The sequence below is a fragment of the Eutrema salsugineum genome, unplaced genomic scaffold (genome assembly GCF_000478725.1).
Source record: "Eutrema salsugineum unplaced genomic scaffold, Eutsalg1_0 scaffold_9, whole genome shotgun sequence".
Classification (NCBI taxonomy): domain Eukaryota; kingdom Viridiplantae; phylum Streptophyta; class Magnoliopsida; order Brassicales; family Brassicaceae; genus Eutrema; species Eutrema salsugineum.
In genome coordinates, this window is record NW_006256342.1 from 9,743,890 (window position 1) to 9,762,187 (window position 18,298).

Here is an 18,298-nt window from a genome sequence, read left to right on the forward strand (position 1 = left end):
TGATATGATTTCTTTCAGGATAGGTTGCATTCTTCTAGATATCAGATTTGAGATGATTTTGTAATAAACATTACATAAAGTGATAGGTTTGTACTCATCCACTCTTTTTGCTCCCAGGATTTTTGGAATCATTCGAATGTGGGTTTCATTGATGGTTCGAGGCATACACCCTGAGGAGAAGAAGTTATTGATTTCCCAGATTATTTATGTGCTTACTATCGGCCAGTTGAGCAGAAGAAGCAGACAGAGAAACCATCTGGACCTGGCGCCTTATCCGGGTGAGGTCAAGATTCATTTCCTGGGTTACCCGAGGAGTAAGAGCGTCATTGATTATGGCGTCATGAGTATCCAGGTTGGTTGCTTTCAAGGTGAACATAGACTTAAAGTAGTCTGCTATGATTTTAACAATCTTGTCCTCCTCAAACCAGGCCTTTCCTTCAATGTCTTCAAAAACCGAGAATTTTTTTATGGCGTATCTTTTCCTGGAAGAAACCAGTGTTCTGGTCTCCAAGAGAGAACCATAGCTGCTTGTTGCTTCCAGAAGGCTTCTTCATCATTACGGGATGATTTGAGCTCGTTCTTGAGACTTTGGATCAGAGGTTCATCCGGAGTGATGTCAGTTAGGGCCTCTTTGAAAGCTTTACATAGCTCTCAATACGGGCTCGACTGTTTCTATGGACTTGCTGGTTCCATAAGATGATGGCAAATCTGCATTTGTCTATCCTTTGTTTGATCTTTACATTCCTGTTTTTTTACCAGACTCTTGATATAATCTCTTTTAGCTCTTCGTTATCCTTTAATCTTCGATCATACCTGAAGGCTTTTTCCTTTTCTTTCTTTTAGGGTCAAATATGGAGATAATAGGTCGGTGGTCCAAATAGTCAAATCTCAGGTATTCACATCTGCCCGCGGGAAATATCTCTGCCCATGCACTATTGGATATAGCTCTGTTTAACTTGCTTTGAATGCTGTAGGTGATTCTTGTTCCCCTCCAAGATAATGGGTTGCCAGAATGGCTAAGATCATATAAGTCTCCTTCAGAGAAAAAGGTTCGGAAGTCATCAAAGGAGCTTTCCGGTCGCGGCAAGCCTCCTACTTTCTCTGAGTTATTTAGAATGTCATTGAAGTCTCCTGATAGAAACCATGGTGCATCTCTTATGAGAGCCAGATCAATGAGGTAGTCCCATGTCTGTTTTCTTTTTTTGTGATCCGGGTTTCCATAGATGAAAGTAGAATAGAAAGGTTTGTCCTCATATATATAATGTGTGAATCGATATAGTTATGAGATGAAGAAATAACCCTTAGATTTACATCTTGATTCCACAGTAGAAGTAGGGCACCTCCCCCTATTCCATGCAGGGGAACAAGCTGGTGGTGAGAGTAGTTCAGCTCTTCCACTTTTTTGAGTACGTAACCATTGGGAGTTTTTGTCTCCGACAGAAATATAATATCAGGATCGGCTTTTTGCTTGATTTTCCGGAGGCGTCGAACTTTCTCGTGATTTCCTAACTCTTTACAGTTCCCGCACAGAATTTTTAAGGAAGAGGAAGAGGCGGATTCCGAAAATCCACCTGTTTCCTCGGCACATTTGGTCCATTCTTCCTCACCCGTGAGGTACTAGCCTTTTCTGTTTCAGGATCTTTTGGCATTGATCTTAGAGATGTCATCTTTGCTGCAGCATCTGAGATTCTGGAAAATTTGTCGAAGCAAGGGCTGGCATTTGTAATTATCTTACGGGGAGTAGGTTTTATCTTTGATACTCTCGTTCTTTTAGCAGTTTGTTCAGTAGTTGGGATCGGTTCACTCAGTTTTTTGCTTCCAAGAAATCTCCCTGGTTTCTTTTTAACCAGTAGTGCTTCTTTTTCTCTTCTCGCAGATTAGGGAATGTTTTCTTCCACAGAACCAAGGCTAATTATCTGGAGCATCAGAAATCTTTCCTGGAAGTGACTGGATGTACCCTCTCTAGCCACAGGAGAACGTCCTAATCTCAAAATAACAGGGGTCCTCTCTTGGGACTTTGGGGAGGGTGCCTTAGGAGGCGACCTCATCATGGATGCACGCACCATCTAGGCTGTGGATTTCTCAAATTGGCCGGCTTGTTCTGTGGCTCTGATACGTTCCCGCCGAGCTGCACTTTCTGAGGGATCCACGCAGCTAGAGTATTGAATCATTACCTCTTTTAGTTCCCCCAGAGCTTTCTGCATTGCTCTCGAGGGGAGGGGGGAAGATCTGCTGCTACGGCATTTTGGGTAGATGACAGGGCAACTGTCTGAGCCTCGGGGAGTTGAGGGGTTCCAGCTTCTTTCAATCCTGAGAGGTGTTGCTGTGAATTTGTTCTATGTGCAGATTTTGCCACCCAAATAGCTTGGGTAGAAGGTCTCAGAGATCTAGAGTTTTCCTGATGGTTGTAGGATCTCGAAATGCTAGATGATTGTGATCGATGGTTACCACCAGTGTCGGTATGGTCTGTAGAGAGGTTCCTTCCTTCCTCGTGGTTCCTTATATGAAGATTTTCCTCTTCCAGATAAGGAATGGTACGAACCCGAGTGTGATTCACAATTTCCTTTTGAGCTTCCGTAATGGGATCCTGACTGATCTCTCTTATGTCCAGCGTGGATCTTTGGGACTCGGCTATAAGATTTTGCAGCTCCATTACCTTTGTTTGTTTGTCGAGCCTGATTATCTCCTCCTGATTTTATCTGATTCACCGGATTTAGGATGTTTTTTGAGGAGCTTGGACATTCGGCCTCATCATGGAAGAAAGAGAAGCAAATTTTGCAATGTTTTGCTAGACGTTCGTATACCAGTTCAGCTGTTACTTCATCTCCATTATCAAACTCAACAATGGAAGAGTTAATGAGGGGTTGCAGACCGTTAATAGTAACTTTCATTCTAGCTCTCGTGGTCAGGATTTCCATTTCTTTATATTGGCATATGTTTTTTGCGAGGCTTAACAGGGTTGGTTCCGACCAGAGATGGCTTGGAATTCCTTGGATTTGAATCCAGAATGGGATTTGAGAGGGGAAAGATCTGGCTACTTTTGGCTCCCACTTCTGAAGAATAATCATCCAATGTGCAAAGTGGTAAGGTATGTTATCCAGAACAGTTTGCATATCTTCTTCTAAGAAGAATTTAAACTGAAACCGCCCTTGGCCTAAGTCAGTTCCAATAGGTTGAGTTGCAACTCTCCAATGGTCTGCTAAGAAAGGCAAGAAAGCCCAGATCTTCTAGATTTTTGGGTTTGTGATTCTACCCACCAACGTCAGGGAGTGGCTGCGGATGAGCTCGGAGTTGTCAAACGGGGGAACCTTTACTCTTTCTGCCCTTGGGGGGTCAGGTTTGTCTGTGTGCCCCTTTCCTTTTTCCTAATAGGATAGCCTTCGAATCATGATTTAGATTCTCTTTCAAAGAATGGGATGAAGCCACTTACTTTAGAGCTAGGAGGAGTTAAGTTGGGGTGGAATTCGTAGAGAGGATTTGTAACATTTCTATCCCAGGCTTCTTAGAAAACCGGAGAATCGGGTATATTAGGACCATAGTCGTTATGACCATAGTCCCTTGGTGAGCCTTAGGTCTGCCAGGAACGAAAACACCCAGGTAACAATCAATAACATAGACTTAGCTAATCCATCTAACCTGCAAAACTAGATAGAGAGAGGGGTAAGTAATTTGGGAGAATTACTTAGTGAGTGAGAACCAAACCAGGTTCCCGCCTCATTCATTTATTTTCCACCAACATATTAATAATAAATCTAATGAAACCGATCAAAGTGCACAAGCAAGTAATAAATATGCGATGTCTCCGTCCCGCCTACTCAATAGGCCAAACCACCTTATCACTCAGACACAGATCGACATCTCACCCTGTCATACAGATAGAAACCCGGCATGCCACATGGACAGCCCCGTGGGTCGTCACTCCACCGAATAAATGGATTATTTCCACAGTCACACAAACGGCACATAACCCAGCAAACAAGCCTGCATTCGGCACATCGCTTCCAGAAACAGACTATGACCTTTAGGACTTCTACCAATCACTAACCAATCAACAGGGTTATCAATCAATCATGCTGGTTCTTCCTCTAATAAGATCATAGATCTTATTAGTTATATATATCCATATATATATATATATATGGATCTGCCTAGATGCACATAAAGACAGATCTGTCCCACCAGATCTAGACTCAACACACCAGAAGAAAATAAAGGGATAAGAAGAAAAACTTAGATCTAATCTTCACCCTGGCCTAAGAGCAGATCTGGACATCCCACACCAAAACAACGATATCTCATGGCACAGATCCCCGATATTGATGAACTTGATCTTCTTAAAAAGCTGACACTCGAGGCTACAGATTGATAGGTATTCTTCGCGTAGATCTTTACGGTTCGCCGGAAAAACATCATGGAAGGTGGCGGCCAGAGAAGAAGAAGATGATAAGAGAGAAAGAAGAACAAGAGATAGACAGTCGAGAGAGAGAGAGAGGAAGAAAGCCACGGTGAGAGAGAGAAAGAGAGGATGGCGTGGCTGAGAGAAGGAGAAGGAGAGAAAATGTGGTTAGGTTTGTGTATCTTAGGATTAGAATGATTAATTAGAGTTTTAAGAGATAAGAAGGTTATTTATACTTAGCTTTAATTAGATGGGCTGGTCTTAATGGGTTTTTAAAAAAAAATTATGAAAATGTCTATTAAAAATAAATAAGGAAACATGGTTTAATTTAATTAAACCGGAATTAAGAACTGGTAACAATCAATCTTTAGTTAATCAAAAGTCGGGATGTTACAGGATTAGTCTAAGCTTTAACTTCTTTGATAGATGTAAGCTGGATGGCTTCAAATTTGTAGATATTCCTTGAGGGAATAACTCTAGATTTTGAGATATAGCAAGTGGACTTTACTGACGATATTCCTTGAGGGAATAAATCTAGCTTTGAGGCACCGTTGATTGACGGGGAGAGCCCTCGAAGATGAAATATTCTAAAGAGCTGGTTCAGGACACTTTCACTCTGAGAAAACAGGGGAGAGACAATATTCCTTGAGGGAATAACTCTAGATTTTTCTTTGTTTTCAGGAGTCGGGAGCAACTGATCTTGAAGGACTTAAACTGATATTAGCCTGAATCTGAGTGTGGTAGAGTTGCATTTCTAAACCAGAAGTAGAAAGGAAACACTCCGCCTGATATTTAGGCCACAATAAGCCGAGGAGGAATACCTTGATGAGAATGAGGACTAGAGAGGAGGAGTCTTACCGGTGGGAAAGGGCCCTACGACTAAACGCCGGGGGCGAACCCGATGAGGAGCGGCCCAGGAACGGCAAGAAATTCAAAAGTTTACTATTAGAGGTAAAGAAAAATATATAGGATTTAGATAAAGTAGATCTCAGACTATTAAGGAAAACTTTGATAAAAGTGCCTGAGAGCGTTTTAGAGCGTCTTTAATTTTTAGTTTAGTTACGTTCTTGATTCAAGAAACCAACTTCTACCTCCCTAGACTAACATCCTAATCCTCAATTTCCTTTTGAAAACCCGAAAACTCAATTATGATATTTGGGGTCGGGCATTCAGATATTTCGGTTCAGAAATCAGAACTTCCGGTTGTTCAGTTTGAGGAAGATGATGCTGACTAAACCGAAACAAACTTGGTTCAGAAGTGACAAACTTCGGTTCTATTAGATTCAGTTCTGACTTAAGTTCAGTTTGGTTTTAGTTAAAACTACTGTTGCCAGATTGGAACCGAAATTTTTTTTCAGATATGGTTTATGTGACAAATTTACCGACTCAATCTAATTTTAATAGGGTTCTAATTTTCAACAAATGGGTTGAGAAGATAAATTCCATAAATATTGTTAGTCCAGATTTTAGGTGTCAATATCAACTATAAACTTTCGTTTAGTTAAGTCGAAGCTAGAGTGCAATTAATATATACACATTTAATATTGTAAATTCATGAGTTTCAAGGAAGAGTAGAGAAACAATAAGCATATAACTTCGAAGTTCAAACTAAAAAGCTTTAATAATTTTGTTCAAAGATGGGTAATCTAATCTTTCGATAGCTTGAGAGTTGAGAATTGATCACTCATATTTTGTACGTATACACTTGATGCTATCACTACGATTCTACGAACATCAAAGAACAACAACATGTACTATACATAATACATGTTCTGAGTTCGAGTAGAGTTTTGACAAAAAAGACCGCAACTACTACCGGTCTCTTAAAAAATTTCAAATTTACAGACACATAAGAGGTACAATCACACAGAAAGTTTATTAGGATCAAGAGTATTTAAAAAATTGTTTAAGAATGGAAAGAGATGATTATACAAAGGGGGATATTTTATTTATATGGAATACTCACAAATTACAATGACACTCAAAGTTTTCTCTCAAACTCGATTACAGGACTTGGCTTGATTTATGCAAGCACCCAAGCCTCTTATTTATAATGATACAATGGATACATAACTTAAGATTATTACACACGTGGATACTAACTTAGAGCTATTTAGCATGTGGATACCTAACTTCCTCATGCATAAATATTTTATTCTTTTCTTATTTAACATATGGATTATGATGCTTTACTTATTCAACATGTGCATCATTATTTATTATTATCCCCCCTACCTCCAAAAGAGAGATAGATTCTCCCTTATCCGAAGTCTGAATCCTCGTCGTCTTCTTTGCTGTCAGAAACTATCTTCGTTATGAAGATTTTGTGGCCCGGGATATACCTTTTGATTGTGTACTTCTTTCCTTCAACTCTGTAGATTGGATGGTCAGGATCATCTTGTGGCCACGCGTACTGATCATGGAAGCTTGCTAGACTTTGTCGTATTTCATCAATAAAGTCATGTGGATAAGCATCCTTGTTGTGCCAGTTTGCAGTGTGAGGACAAAATAACTGTGGGTCAATTTCAGATTCTTCAATGTGATTTATCGCTGCCAGGTTTCTTGTCCTTATGTGAAAATTTTCCCCGTCAAAAGGACCATCATTATAACTTTTCTGGATCTGGGTTTTGTATTCTCTCTGAATTATGACTCTGTCTTCTTGTTGTTCTTGCTTTGTGATGATGTTGAAAGTGATTAAGACTTTGTATCCTTCTTGTGCTCGAATATTCTCTTGCCACCATGTCACATCGTGGAACAATGTGAGCCACTTGTACAACAACTTGTAGTGCTCTTTCCTTCTTGTCAGAATGTACTTTGCCAGATACTGAAGTAATCTGCTTTTGCTCAATAAGTACTCCAATGGTGTACAGTTCCGCTAGGTACCATAACAGGAAATACGCTTCTTGCGGAATTTACCATAGTGAGTTGGGTTTAAGTCTATGGTAGTGAGGAAAGAGAATACCGGATGATAAGGTAGCTAGAGGAGTGGCCCTTGGTCTAGACCATACCTGTAGACATAGAGCTTCAAGAATCCATGGAGCTTCTCACATCCTTGATAGACTAGAGCAGTCTCTAGGATCTTTTCTTGTATTCCTTGTGGCATCTTTGCAATCATGTTCCTCAAGGACTCTTCGGTTGGAGTGAGAGTGCATATCATCGGTATGACAGCTGAAATCTGTCTTTGGGTTCTGGATAGGAAGTCGGGAAGAAAATTGTCTTTTCCTTTGATGTGCTTCACGTCAAACTTCCACTGTGAAAACCAACTTGCCCATCTAAGTAATTGTGCTTGTGGCAAGATCTTTTGCTTGAACTGAATCATCTTTGGGAACAAGGACATGTCCATTTCGATAAGAAAGTGTTGTCCGACTAGGTGGAACTCGAACTTCTCTATGCCTCTTTTGACTGCAAGTATCTCCTTGTAGGTAGAATGGTAATGCTTTTCACTGTCTTTGAAAACACCACTTTTGTATCCACAAATGCTTCTTTTTCCTTTTCGTCTTCTTCTAAGAGAACAGCACCCTAATAGCAGTCCCTTGCATCAGTTTTTAGGATTCTTTTCCCTTTAGAAGGGATCTTTAATGAGGGTAGAGTCTTTGAGATCTGTTTCAGCTCTTTTACTGCTTATGTACATCTTTCGTCCCATGGAGGAGCATCTTTCTTTAGCTGTGTTGAAAGGATTGACCTGTACTTTTCTAAGCCATGAATGAATTCCGCCATGTAATTGACAACTCTAAGGAATTGTTGGACTTGTTTGAAAGAGAGCTTGTCATCTGGGAATTCGTTGAGCTGTGTTGCAATGTGAGGCTGTAGATGGTATTGCCCTTTTGAGATATGCATGCCAAGAAAATATATCTCTGTCTCTCAAATGGCCATCTTTTTCTCGGAGAGCATGATGCCATACTGTTGAACGATCTTGTGAAATTTCTCTAGTAGTCGGGTATGGGAGTCGATATCCGGAGAAAACAAGAGGATATCATCGATGGATACTAGTGCATTTGGAAGTATTGGCTCGAATATCTTTGTCATTGCCTTTTGAAATAGCGATGGGGCCACCTTTAATCCAAATGGCATAACCTTCCATTGGAAATGACGGTCTGGTATGCAAAAACCTGGTGTAGGTATATCCTCCGGTTTGATTCCCAGTTGCCAGAATCCCGCTTTTAAGTCGAATTTTGAGAAGACTTGTGCTTGTGGGAGCCTTTGGAATAAGACTTCTCGCTTCGGTAATGGAAACTTGTCATCAGAAAGGAAGTGATTGAGTGGCTGATAATTGATGACTAACCTCAATTTTCCTCGGACTTGTTCTGCCCTTTTGTTGACGTAAAAAGCCTCGAATGCCCATGGTGAAGTTATTTTTTCGATGAGACCTTCCTTTTGGAGTAGGTTTACTTCTTCAAGTGCCAGAGTATAATGATCTGGATTCATCCCTGGATGACTAGCCTTTGTGGGATTGATATCTTCATTTTTCTTGAATGGCAAGGATATGAAGAAGTCTGGATTTTGCCATAGGGGTGAAGAACATTTGGTGAGGAATTCTGAGTGAGAACTGGCACAAGAGGTCTTGGTAATCTTTTCTTTGATGGGGTTCAGGAGTTCCATGGGGTAAAAATGGGAAATGGTTGTCCATGGTAACAGGTGGTTTTTGTGTTTAAGGCCTTTTGGATGCCAAAATACTTTTTTAAGGCTATGGAGGATATCAAATCCACGTATGAAGTCTTTTCACGGAAGATCAGACCCATATACTTTAGAGTTAACCATATATCCAAGAAATAATTGGATATGGATGGGCTTACTGATGAGGGAGATGTGCAATATCTGCCAGTTGCCTGCTTTGAAGGCCACTGAGCACCCATCCCAATGGGTTGATGGGAGTATATCTGGTTTGATGATCGAAGACGCAGCTCCTATCACCGGTATACGCTTATCGTATTTGGTAGGGAAGATGTAGATCTTGGCATTTGGAGCTGGTAGGGATAGATATGCCAAATCTGCTTCTTTTGACTCCTCAACCTTACATGAGTCTAGGCTGTAGAGATCAAAAAGCATGAATTGGTCGTCAGCATCCTCTTCTTCTTTGGTTTCAGATTCATCTGAGAATTCATCATCATGCTCAATTCCCATTGCAAGGACTGTATCATCAGTTGGTTCATCATCAAGAGAGAATATGGACTCGATGTCTGAGTCGTTAATGTCTTCTACTTGGGCTAGATATCTAAGGAGATTATCCCTCTTCTTCTTATTTGGACATTGTTTTGCATAATGTCATTTCTTTTTGCAGATGTAGCATCTGTCAGAGTTCTTGTAGCCTCTTTGTTTCTTTCTCCTGAAAAATTTTCATTTCTTTCCACCAGATAGCTTGGGATACCTCTTTTGCCATTTGTTTCTGGATTTTTTCTCCTGTTTATAGCTCGTAGAACATCCACACCTTATTGTTTTGCATTTGATGGAGAGCTCTAGACGGTCACATGCTCTTCCAAGTAGTTTTCCTTGTTCTTGCAGCTGTTTGAAGAACTTTTGGTGGTTGCACAGCTTCTCGAGAGCTGCAAGCGAGATCTGGTATATTTCTCCTAAAGAATCTTGACTTAGAGTCATATTCTTTAGGGATAATATTCGAGATGTCTCATTTCCAAGAGGTTCTGGAAGCGAGTTCAAGTACGCCTGCTTGAGATTGAAATAGTCAATTCCATTTAGTGCGTAGAATCTTTTTGACATCCTCTGATAGTGCTTCTCCAGATCTTTTCTTTTGAAAGAGCAGCATCTCATGCTCATGTATTCTTCCCTTGCTTGGATTGCATAGTGATCCCATGTGCCAAGAAATTCGTTGTGGATATGCCCAATCACGGTATCCACTGATTGAGCTTGGCGGATCTGTAGTTGTCTGTAATCTCCAAGGCTGATCCACCATTGTCTGAGACGACCATGGAATTAGGAGATTAGCTTGTCTATTACTGTAGGGAGAGTAGCTCCTGGGTTGAGTAGTTGTTCGGTGAGCCATGCATGCATTTCGTAGATTTTGTCTCTCCATTTTGATGGGGGAACATTGTCGAAAGAGAAACTACTGTGTGAGTCAGTGTGGCTTCTTGGATTCCAGTCTGGTGGAGTTTGAGGCTTCTGTGGTTTTCTTCTGTCTTCAGATATGTTTCCGCCATCGCTTTCCATATCTTCTTCTTCTACTGTTGGTTCGGCCATCATGAAGTTTGGGATTATGAACTCCTCATCAGAACTTTCTTGTAGCGTCATCAGGCTTTTCGCATAATGTTGTTGCTTTGGTGGTTTTTTTTGCTCCGCCACTTGTTCAAAAAATGTAGAGATTGGATTTTTGGCATGTCCCACCATAAAATGTGCTTCACCCTTTCCAGGTGAAGTGGTCTTCGTGTTTTCTGGCGCAGAAATCTTCGGAGTTTCTTTAGGAACAGTTGGGTGTTTATTTTTTGCAGGACGTTGCTCTTTGATTCTTGTTGGTAAGAAGGAGGATGATCCAAAGATACTTGGGTCATGGGAAAAGGAGAGAGGTTGTGTTTGGGTCATGGCTGGTGAAGAATATATAGGATAGGGTGTGAAGAGATCATATGGCATTACAGTCTGTGTTTTGGGCTGGTTTTGTAATGATTGTAATTGGGCTTTAAGGGATCTTAGCTCTGATTCCTTTTGGTACATGAGTGGGGAAGTTGTAGAAACGCCAGGTGTAAGAGTTCTTGGTGAAGAGAACTTATCCTTTTGTTGATTTCTTTGATTGAAAGGTCCAGGATAGATACCTTTCTGTCAATTTGGCTCAAGAGATGGTTTTGGACCATAGCGTTTTCTGATTGCCAATTTAAATTTGTTTCTACTGCACTAACTTGTTTTGTCGTTCCATCTGGATTTTTAACGTTCGGATTTCTGATTTTCCATGAGTGCCTGATCTTGCCTTCTTCAAATTCTCGTGTTGGAAATGTTGGCTCTTGAGAGGACGAAGAACCGAACATATAACATGTGCGGACATCTTCATTGTCAGGTGTTGGTGGAGTTGGTCCGTTTGAATACAAGAAATAGTATTCAAACTCCTTCCCCGTAGGTTCTCCAAGAAGACCAACTTCGGGGTCTCCAGATTCATATCGTTCCTTGAAAATTTGCTGGGATGACTTCTTTATTTATTATTATAAATAAATAATAATAAATAAAGGACATTATGCACAAAGAAAGGACATTATGCAAAACAATGTCCAAATAAGAAAAAGAGGGATAATCTCCTTGGATGTCTAGCCCAAGTAGAAGACATTGACGACTCAGACATCGAGTCCATCTTCTCTCTTGATGATGAACCAACTGATGATACAGTCCTTGCAATGGAAATTGAGCATGATGATGAATTCTCAGAAGAATCTGAAACCGAAGAAGAAGAGGATGCTGACGACCAATTCATGCTTTTTGATCTCTACACCCTAGACTCATGCAAGGTTGAGGAGTCAAAAGAAGCAGATTTGGTGTCAAGATCTAAACCCTATCCCAACCAGCTCCAAATGTCAAGATCTACATCTTCCCTACCAAATACGATAAGCCTATACTGGTGATAGCCTTCTTTGATACAGGAGCTGCGTCTTCGATCATCAAACCAGATATACTCCCATCAACCCATTGGGATCGGTGTTCAGTGGCCTTCAAAGCAGCCAACGGGCAGATATTCCATATCTCCCTCATCAGTAATCCCATTCATATCCAATTATTTCCAGGATATATGGTTAAATCTAAAGTATATGGGTCTGATCTTCCGGGAAAAGACTTCATATTTGGATTTGATATCCTCCATAGCCTTAAAAGAGTATCTTGGCACCCAAAAGGCCTTAAACACAAAAACCACCTGTTACCATGGACAACTATTTCCCATTTTTACCCCATGGAACTCCTCAACCCCATCAAAGAAAAGATTACCAAGACCTCTTGTGCCAGTTCTCACTCAGAATTCCTCACCAAATGTTCTTCACCCCTATGGCAAAATCCAGACTTCTTCATATCCTTGCCATTCAAGAAAAATGAAGATATCAATCCCACAAAGGCTAGTCATCCAGGGATGAATCCAGATCATTATACTCTGGCACTTGAAGAAGTAAACCTACTCCAAAAGGAAGGTCTCATCGAAAAAATAACTTCACCATGGGCATTCGAGGCTTTTTACGTCAACAAAAGGGCAGAACAAGTCCGAGGAAAATTGAGGTTAGTCATCAATTACCAGCCACTCAATCACTTCCTTGCTGATGACAAGTTTCCATTACCGAAGCGAGAAGTCTTATTCCAAAGGCTCCCACAAGCACAAGTCTTCTTAAAATTCGACTTAGAAGCGGGATTCTGGCAACTGGGAATCAAACCGGAGGATAGATCTAAAACAGGTTTTTGCATACCAGACCGTCATTTCCAATGGAAGGTTATGCCATTTGGATTAAAGGTGGCCCCATCGCTATTTCAAAAGGCAATGACAAAGATATTCGAGCCAATACTTCCAAATGCACTAGTATCCATCGATGATATCCTCTTGTTCTCTCCGGATATCGACTCCCATACCCGACTACTAGAGAAATTTCACAAGATCGTCCAATAGTATGGCATCATGCTCTCCGAGAAAAAGATGGCCATTGGAGAGACAGAGATAGATTTTCTTGGCATGCATATCTCAAAAAGGCAATACCATCTACAGCCTCACATTGCAACACAGCTCAACGAATTCCCAGATGACAAGCTCTCTTTCAAACAAGTCCAACAATTCCTTAGAGTTGTCAATTACATGGCGGAATTCATTCATGGCTTAGCAAAGTACAGGTCAATCCTTTCATCACAGCTAAATAAAGATGCTCCTCCATGGGACGAAAGATGTACAGAAGCAGTAAAAGAGCTGAAACGGATCTCAAAGACTCTACCCTCATTGAAGATCCCTTCTAAAGGGAAAATAATCCTAAAAACTGATGCAAGCGACTGCTATTGGGGTGTTGTTCTCTTAGAAGAAGACGAAAAAGGAAAAAGAAGCATTTGTGGATACAAAAGTGGTGTTTTCAAAGACAGTGAAAAGCACTACCATTCTACCTACAAGGAGATACTTGCAGTCAAAAGAGGCATAGAGAAGTTCGAGTTCCACCTAGTCGGACAACACTTTCTTATTGAAATGGACATGTCCTCGTTCCCAAAGATGATTCAGTTCAAGCAAAAGATCTTGCCACAAGCACAATTTCTTAGATGGGCAAGTTGGTTTTCACAGTGGAAGTTTGACGTGAAGCACATCAAAGGAAAAGACAATTTTCTTCCCGACTTCCTATCCAGAACCCAAAGACAGATTTCAGCTGTCATACCGATGATATGCACTCTCACTCCAACCGAAGAGTCCATGAGGAACATGATTGCAAAGATGCCACAAGGAATACAAGAAAAGATCCTAGAGACTGCTCTAGTCTATCAAGGATGTGAGAAGCTCCATGGATTCTTGAAGCTCTATGTCTACAGGTATGGTCTAGACCAAGGGCCACTCCTCCAGCTACCTTATCAGCCGGTATTCCCTTTCCTCACTACCATAGACTTAAACCCAACTCACTATGGTAAATTTCCGCAAGAAACGTATTTCCTGTTATGGTACCTAGCAGAACTGTACACCATTGGAGTAATCATTGAGCAAAATCAGATTACTTCAGTATCTGGCAAAGTGCATTCTGACAAGAAGGAAAGAGCACTACAAGTTGTTGTACAAATGGCTCACATTGTTCAACGATGTGACATGGTGGCAAGAGAATATTCGAGCACAAGAAGGATACAAAGTCTTAGTCACTTTCAACATCATCACAAAGCAAGAACAACAAGAAGACGGAGTCATAATTCAGAGAGAATACAAAGCCCAGATCCAGACAAGTAATAATGATGATTTGACGGGGACAATTTTCACATAAGGACAATAAACCTGACAGCGATAAATCACATTGAAGAATCTGAAATTGACCCACAGTTATTTTGTCCTCACACTGCAAACTGACAAAACAGGGATGCTTATCCACATGACTTTATTGACGAAATACGACAAAGTCTAGCAAGCTTCCATGATCAGTACGCGTGGCCACAAGATGATCCTGACCATCCAATCTACAGAGTTGAAGGAAAGAAGTACACAATCAAAAGGTATATCCCGGGCCACAAAATCTTCATAACGAAGATAGTTTCTGACAGCGAAGAAGACGACGAGGATTCAGACTTCGGATAAGGGAGAATCTACCTCTCTTTTGGAGACAGGGGGGAATAATAATAAATAATGATGCACATGTTGAATAAGTAAAGCATCATAATTCATATGTTAAATAAGAAAATAATAAAATATTTATGCATGAGGAAGTTAGGTATCCACATGCTAAATAGCTCTAAGTTAGGTATCTACGTGTGTAATAATCTTAAGTTAGGTATCCATTGTATTACTATAAATAAGAGGCTTGGGTGCTTGCATAAACCAAGCCAAATCATGTAATCGAGTCTGAGAGAAAACCTTAAGTGTTTTTGTAATTTGTGAGTGTTCCATATAAATAAAATATTTCCCTTTGTATAATCATCTCTTTCCATCCTTAAACAACTTTTTAAATACTATTGATCCTAATAAACTTTTTGTGTGATTATACCCACTATGTGTATGTAAATTTGGTCATAATTACATTATTTGCATAGATATTTGTAGAAATTACATGCTTTAGGGGGTAGAGAAAAATATGTTTGTCAAACAAAAAGTCGACATAGGAAATGAAATATATAGAGTCATGCAATGTTTGTCTAGAACGTAAAACATCTTTCTTCTCTACTTAAAACCCCTTAGCGAAAGAGACATAAACAAAATTAAATTATAAAGTAAAAGAAATCAAATATTGAGACAAAATCTTGGTAAAGTGAAGATTAGGTAAGAGATTCACTACAAGAAGCCAAATAAGACATTGCAGCGTAACAGGTTCTGATAATTTAACTAAAGTACAAGTTCTAGACATTCCTGATATTTTGTGCACAATTTTTTCAGCTATTTAAACATATATAATCAAGAAAAGCGATTTTTGGGTACTATTTTTAGAAGGGAAAAAACTATATTTTTGGATTTGAAAAGAAAAAAAAAAGATTGGGTTACCACCACGTAGGTTCTTAGCGACTTTATGTTTAATGTACTGTAAAAATAGCAAATGCTCTAACAAAAGTAAACACTGAAGTTGGAACAGAATCTGGAAGATTACGGAGTAAGTTGACGTACGTATCCTTGTAACCTGACGTACATAGACATGTCAGTCATAACTTGTGGAAATAGACAAAAGGTTAGAAAATTGGAGAGAGATTCATATTTTGAGAAAATATTAAATTTGTCATATAAGATGAGAAAGATCTATTGAAATAAACTACGGTTATCATTTATAACAATGCATAATACATATACATTGATACACATCAGGTCACCAATGTATTAATCATTCGCAGTCTCCCAGCCACACCAAATCTATTTGAATATACTCTGATAGTCTTACATATAATGAATTAGCATTTTTCTAATTTGTTGCAAAATTACTATATATAGAGTGTTTGTTCCCTCTTATTTGAATTTTATTTTTTGGATTCATCTTTATTTTAACCAGTCATGGAAAATGTAAGATTTTTTTTACGGCTGGAAAGGTTTAAAAAGGTGAAAACAATATTTTTTCCCTCTTCAAACTCTATAATTCCGTTTCTAATTGTTTGTATCAAACGCATATAACCAAAAATATATATGGCGTTTGCAAATAATTCCGGGAAAACCGATAAAACCCTAATAGTTGATAGTAATTACTATGTAGCAACTATCGAAATACCATAAGAAGAAAAAATAATAAGGTAGTTCAAGTAAATCAATCAAATTATATTGTAGGAAAATAATGATTTAGGTTCATTCAATTGTCAACTAAACTCAAACTGGCAAAGTGTTAAGAAGACAAGATGGTGACTGGTGACAAGTAAAGTTTCCAAATATCTTAAAAGCAAAGGTCATGCATGAGTTCAGGGGGGTAAGGAAGTAGAGGCTTAGTTAATTAATTAGCTGTTTCTGTCTGATTTCAAAATGGTTAATACAAAGTAATAATTGCGATTAAAAAGTTTTAGTGATCAAATCAGGGTTGTAGTTAGTAAGATTCGGGAAGATCTTGCCATGTCTAAACAAATACTTAATTTCAACGTCAATCACGCCAACACTTTATACTTGATGTTAATCTATTTGGCATTAAAGTATTTATGGTGGGACCTCAATTATAACCTGATTAATCATACATAAATGCATAGATAATTATATTAAGAGGGCAGATCAAAGATCTATTCAATAGAATTGTTATCTTATAATTATTTCATCAATATTATAAGATAATAAAACAAAATTCCTTTATGTCCAATCAACTAATTGAACGGTTCAAACCCGTGACATGGTTGAACATAAAAATAATAAGATTAGGAATATGTTTATCTATACTACACTATAGAATATACGATCAATGCTTTACGAGGTATGTTAGACCTACACAGCTTTTATTTATTGTTATGTGTGTATTAACATAAATCATCTATACAAGTGTTTATAAAAGCATGGAAGTCGGAAACTAAAGCATCAAAACCAATCAAAGCGATTGTAAAATATTTGGAAACATGCCATAAACAAAGTGAGTGGACCAACCTAGACTCCATAATTATTTCACTTGTGATTAAAATATAAATAATTAAATCTTAATTATAAATATAAGCACATGCAAACTCATTGTTCCCATTTAAGTCTCTAATCTCATCTTTCCATTAACAAAGACTTCTCAATCCCCCTCTCTCTCTCTCTCTTTCTCTCCCTCTTAATCTGTGTACATATACATATATGGCGACCGATACATCCTCTTTGAAACTCTTCGGCATAAACCTTCTTGAAACGACGTCGGATCAAGACCAATCACCCGAACCAAGATCCGAGTCACGGAAATACGAGTGTCAATACTGTTGCAGGGAGTTTGCAAACTCTCAAGCTCTTGGTGGTCACCAAAACGCTCACAAGAAAGAGCGTCAGCTTCTTAAACGCGCACAGATGCTAGCCACTCGTGGCTTGCCACGTCATCAGAACTTTCACCCTCACACGAATCCACTTCTCTCTGCCTTCGCGCCGCTGCCTCACCTACTCTCTCAGCCGCATCCTCCGCCGCATATGATGATCTCTCCTTCTTCCTCGACTTCTAAGTGGCTTTATGGTGAGCACGCGTCGTCACAAAACGTCGTTGGTCCCATGTATTTTCACGGTGGATCTGGAAGAAGGGGATTATACGGCGGCGGTATGGAGTCTATGGCCGGAGAAGTTAGGGCACATGGTGGATCGTTGACGGAGATGAGGAGGTTCGTCGGAGAGAGTGATCGTAGTAGCGGAGTCAAGTTAGAGAATGGTATTGGGCTGGACCTCCATTTAAGTCTTGGGCCATGTTAATTTTTATTTTGGTCCAGTTGAAATTTGTAAAATACTACTCGGATTTCATTTTTAGAGAGTAATTAATTTCCTGGGTTTTTTTTGTTAATTTCAGTTTAAAAGTGATAAAAAAAAAATGTGTTCTTATTTTACTAAATCTCATGTTCTATGTATGCGTTTGCTTTTTTTTTTTAAATTCATCTTGTACAAATGCAGTGTGACTTTTCTTCCCTATTACTCTGTCAATGTTTGTTTAATTAGTCACTGGAGAATATAAGTTTAATGTTGAAAGAAGTTGATTAGCTAGTTTGTGAGATGCACACCAAACCAGATCTAGTTTTCAAATAGAGGCTATTTTACACAAGGGATTTACTTAATCAAGTGTTTTAACCACTCTTCAAGAATGTGTTAGGCTCCAAATTTATTTGCTTTCAAAAGGTGCACATTCCTACCAATTTGGGAACTGATAAAACCTC

At 39.3% G+C, this 18,298-nt stretch overlaps 1 protein-coding gene across 1 annotated transcript; it reads left to right on the plus strand.

The window, feature by feature from the left end:
• The first annotated feature begins 17,153 nt into the window (after positions 1-17,153).
• Positions 17,154-17,962, plus strand: LOC18008368 (zinc finger protein 6). The gene has a single exon (XM_006391399.2). The coding sequence runs from the start codon at positions 17,250-17,252 to the stop codon at positions 17,841-17,843; it is 594 nt and encodes a 197-aa protein (XP_006391461.1). The 5' UTR covers positions 17,154-17,249; the 3' UTR covers positions 17,844-17,962.
• Positions 17,963-18,298: the final 336 nt, after the last annotated feature.